General features: G+C 70.9%; 1 protein-coding gene across 1 annotated transcript in view; it reads right to left on the bottom strand.

The window, feature by feature from the left end:
* Cacna1h (calcium channel, voltage-dependent, T type, alpha 1H subunit) overlaps positions 1-829 on the bottom strand; it is a 27316-nt gene extending 26487 nt beyond the window's left edge. The window contains exons 1-2 of the mRNA XM_013011276.1: positions 606-829; positions 6-117 (exon numbers count right to left, since the gene is read on the bottom strand). Of these exons, the coding sequence (XP_012866730.1) occupies positions 6-117; positions 606-829 (336 nt within the window). The remainder of the gene's footprint in view (positions 1-5; positions 118-605) is intronic.
* Between the last annotated feature and the right edge of the window lie 424 nt (positions 830-1253).

The raw sequence follows: 1253 nt of genomic DNA on the forward strand, positions 1-1253 counted from the left end.
CCCACCTCCAGGATGTGACAGCGCTCCGAGCGGCATTCCACGTCCTCACAGGGCCGGAACATGCCGAGGGTCACACAGTTGAGCATGATCACCAGCATGCTGACGTGCTCGAACCACGTGCGGGGGACGGGTTAAGGAGCACTCGGAGAGGACACCCACCCCGCGGGGCGCACCTTACCCACCCGGGGTGCGGCTCCACCCCGTGTCCCCAGGCCACGGGGACTCCCTTGGAGCAAGAATGCATGTCCCGAGAGGGGCCACAAGGTGGCAGCAGGGGCCTGTGCTGGCCCAGAGTCCAGGCGTCTCTGGGAAGGGGCCAGCCACCCGGGCCCACCTGGGCCCGGAGCCAGAGCACCAGAGACTGGGGGCAGCTCAGGGATGCCCAGCACGCTGGGCTGCCCAACCCCCCCCCGGGCCCTGCCGTTAGAAGGACGTCGGCCTCTGGAGGTCAGCCGTGGGCAGAACAGGCCCTGCCGGCAGCCCAGTCTCCACGCTGTGGCGGGGACCGCAGCAACCACCCTCAGCACGCGACCTTGAACAGCCCCTCCCCACCCCCCCTACGGCCCGGGGCAGCTGGGTGCCACCAGCACAGAGCTCCCACCCACCCGCCACACGGGTGTGCCCAGAGCAGGAGGGCCCTGGGGCCAGCGGGCCACGCGGCCTGCCTGCGGCCCCGCTCCCGCCCCCGGGGATGTGAGCGGCCAGGGGCAGGTGGGCCCTGGGAGGCCGGCGCCTCCTTCAAGGAGCTTCCTTTGCTTTGCCATTGGGCCCGGGTGGAGCGGAGGACAGGGCCGGGCCGGACCGTGCTCCTCCGCTTGGGGCCCCCCATCCTAGCCCCTCCTTTCCCAGCCAGACCCCGACCCATGGTGGCGCCAAGCTCTGTGGCTCTGAGCCTCCGATGTAATTACCGTTCCCACCCAGCGCGTCCTAATTACGCTTAATGGGCCGGCAGTAAGGAGAGACTCTGCTGTAATGGGACTGTGGAAAACAGAAATCAGCCTCCCCGAGGGCAGCGCTGCGGGCTGTGCTGTGCTCTCTGTCATCAGCACCACGCAGGGGGCCCCAGCACGGGGCAGGAGGGGCGCCCGCCACGCAGGCTGCCCCAGCACGGGGCAGGAGGGGCGCCACGCAGGCTGCCCCAGCACGGGGCAGGAGGGGCGCCACGCAGGCTGCCCCAGCACGGGGCAGGAGGGGCGCCCGCCGGGAGGCTCGCTCCTCCTCCCCGGGACGGGGCCACCGCTGCTAGTGCCCAA

The sequence above is a fragment of the Dipodomys ordii genome, unplaced genomic scaffold (assembly GCF_000151885.1).
Source record: "Dipodomys ordii isolate 6190 unplaced genomic scaffold, Dord_2.0 Scaffold14, whole genome shotgun sequence".
Taxonomy (NCBI): Eukaryota; Metazoa; Chordata; class Mammalia; order Rodentia; family Heteromyidae; genus Dipodomys; species Dipodomys ordii.